At 65.6% G+C, this 1897-nt stretch overlaps 1 protein-coding gene across 1 annotated transcript in view; it reads left to right on the top strand.

Moving 5' to 3' along the window:
* Positions 1-999: 999 nt before the first annotated feature.
* Positions 1000-1897, top strand: part of LOC116840046 (uncharacterized) — a 16902-nt gene continuing 16004 nt past the window's right edge. Inside the window, 2 exon segments of the mRNA XM_032806413.2 lie at positions 1000-1090; positions 1470-1574. Coding sequence (XP_032662304.2) covers positions 1004-1090; positions 1470-1574 — 192 coding nt within the window. The 5' untranslated portion in view covers positions 1000-1003.

Raw genomic sequence — 1897 nt, 5'->3', positions numbered from 1 at the left:
GGGGGGCAGGACCGTGTCTGGGTATTGGGGATCCCCAGGGGATGGAGTGTAGTGGGGAGATGGGGCCTTGTCTGGGTATTGGGGGTCCCCAGGGGATGGGGTATAGTGGGGGGGGCAGGACCGTGTCTGGGTATTGGGGATCCCCAGGGGATGGAGTGTAGTGGGGAGATGGGGCCTTGTCTGGGTATTGGGGGTCCCCAGGGGATGGGGTATAGTGGGGGGGGGCAGGACCGTGTCTGGGTATTGGGGATCCCCAGGGGATGGGGTGTAGTGGGGAGATGGGCCATGTCTGGGTACTGGGGGTCTCCAGGGGTTGGGGTGTAGTGGGGAGATGGGGCCGTGTCTCCATGCCGATGGGTCCCGGCTGGGGACACTGCTGGGGGGAAGCTCGCAGCTTTTCACCGGCCTTTGCCATGGGGCCTTGCTAGCCGTCACTCTCACCCCCTAGCACAACCCTCCCCCCCCAGCTGTGCCCAGGCCTCCCATCCCCATCCCAATGCCCAGGCCAGGGGCATGAATGGCTCCATTCATCCGCTGCCGCCCCCCGCCCCCGGGAATCTGGGGCTGCTGCTAGTTCAGGTCCTGCTTTGTTCTCCCACCCACGGGCCACCCTGGACCCTGCGCGCTGGGTCAGGGGAGACCTCAGCCTGTCTGCCTGCTGTGAGCTTCCCTGGAGCGGTGCCCCAGCTGGAGACCCCAGTGTTGCGAACTTCCTGCAGCAGTGCCCCCAGCTGGAGACTCCAGTGCTATGAACCTCCCCACAGCAGTGCCCCAGCTGGAGACCCCAGCGCTGCGAACTTCCCCAGAGTAGTGCCCCAGACAGGCACCCAGGTGCTGTGAGCTTACCTGAAGCGATGCCCCAGCTGGAGACCCCGGTGCTGCGAACTTTCCTGCAGCGGTGCCCCCAGTCGGGGACTCCAGTGCTGTGAGCTTCCCCGCAGCAGTGCCCTGACGCCCCAGGCTCATGTTCTGTTCCAGACGTGGGCTGGGCTGGCCGGGAGCCATGGCCGATGGGGAACGTCCCAGGAGCAGCCTGAGCCAGGCCAGCAGCGTCCTCACCATCTCCTCCGTCAGCCTGGGGGCCGCCAAGGTATGTGGGGCAGGGCTGGGGCTCTGCCGGGGTGGCCTGTGGAGGGGGGGCTCGACCCAGCACCCCCTGCCCCCCATATCCATCCCCTCCTCTTCTCCCACCCACAGCTCCCACCTTAACTCCCACAACACCTACCCCCAAACCTGGGCCCCCTAGAGGGGACAGGCCCCACCCCCACATTCCCCGAGCCAGCTAGTCCCCACCCTGGGGCCAGATGGGAGCCGGTGCCCCCTAGAGGGGAAAGGCCCCGTGCCCCATTCCCAGCCCCCCTGAGCCAGCAAGACCTTGCCCTGGGGCTGGGTGGGAGCTGGCGCCCCCTAGTGGCTGGTGTGTGTGTGTGTGTGGGGTGGAATTAACCCTTTCTTGTCCGCTCCCCCAGCCATCACGCTCCCTGCGGAGGGTTCACACCTTTGGGAAAAGGGAAAATTCCATCAAGCGGGACCCCAACGCTCCCGTTGTCATTCGGGGCTGGCTCTGCAAACAGGTATGGGGGGGGAGCCGGGGGGTTGCCTTTTGGGGGGGACAGAGTCTGGTAGATTGGGGCCAAGGGGATGTTAGGTTGGGGGGCAATGGGGGGGAGGTGATCACTTTGGGGAGTGATGGGGCACAGGGGTCTGGGCTGGGAGTTCAGGGGGGCAAGTTCATTGAGATGGGCATAGGGCAGGGATACTCAATGGGGCAGGGGATGGGGAGGTGGGGGGATGAGGGAGGGGCTATTAGTGTAGGGAGGTTGTTGGGGCGCATGGGGGAGGAGCTGTTAGTTTGGGGGGCTGTTGGGGGCAATTGGGCGCTGTTAGTGTGGGGGAG

Source organism: Chelonoidis abingdonii, chromosome 11 (genome assembly GCF_003597395.2).
Source record: "Chelonoidis abingdonii isolate Lonesome George chromosome 11, CheloAbing_2.0, whole genome shotgun sequence".
NCBI lineage: Eukaryota > Metazoa > Chordata > Testudines > Testudinidae > Chelonoidis > Chelonoidis abingdonii.
The sequence above is the reverse complement of the archived record's forward strand: the minus strand, read 5'-3'. Positions and strand labels throughout refer to the sequence as shown.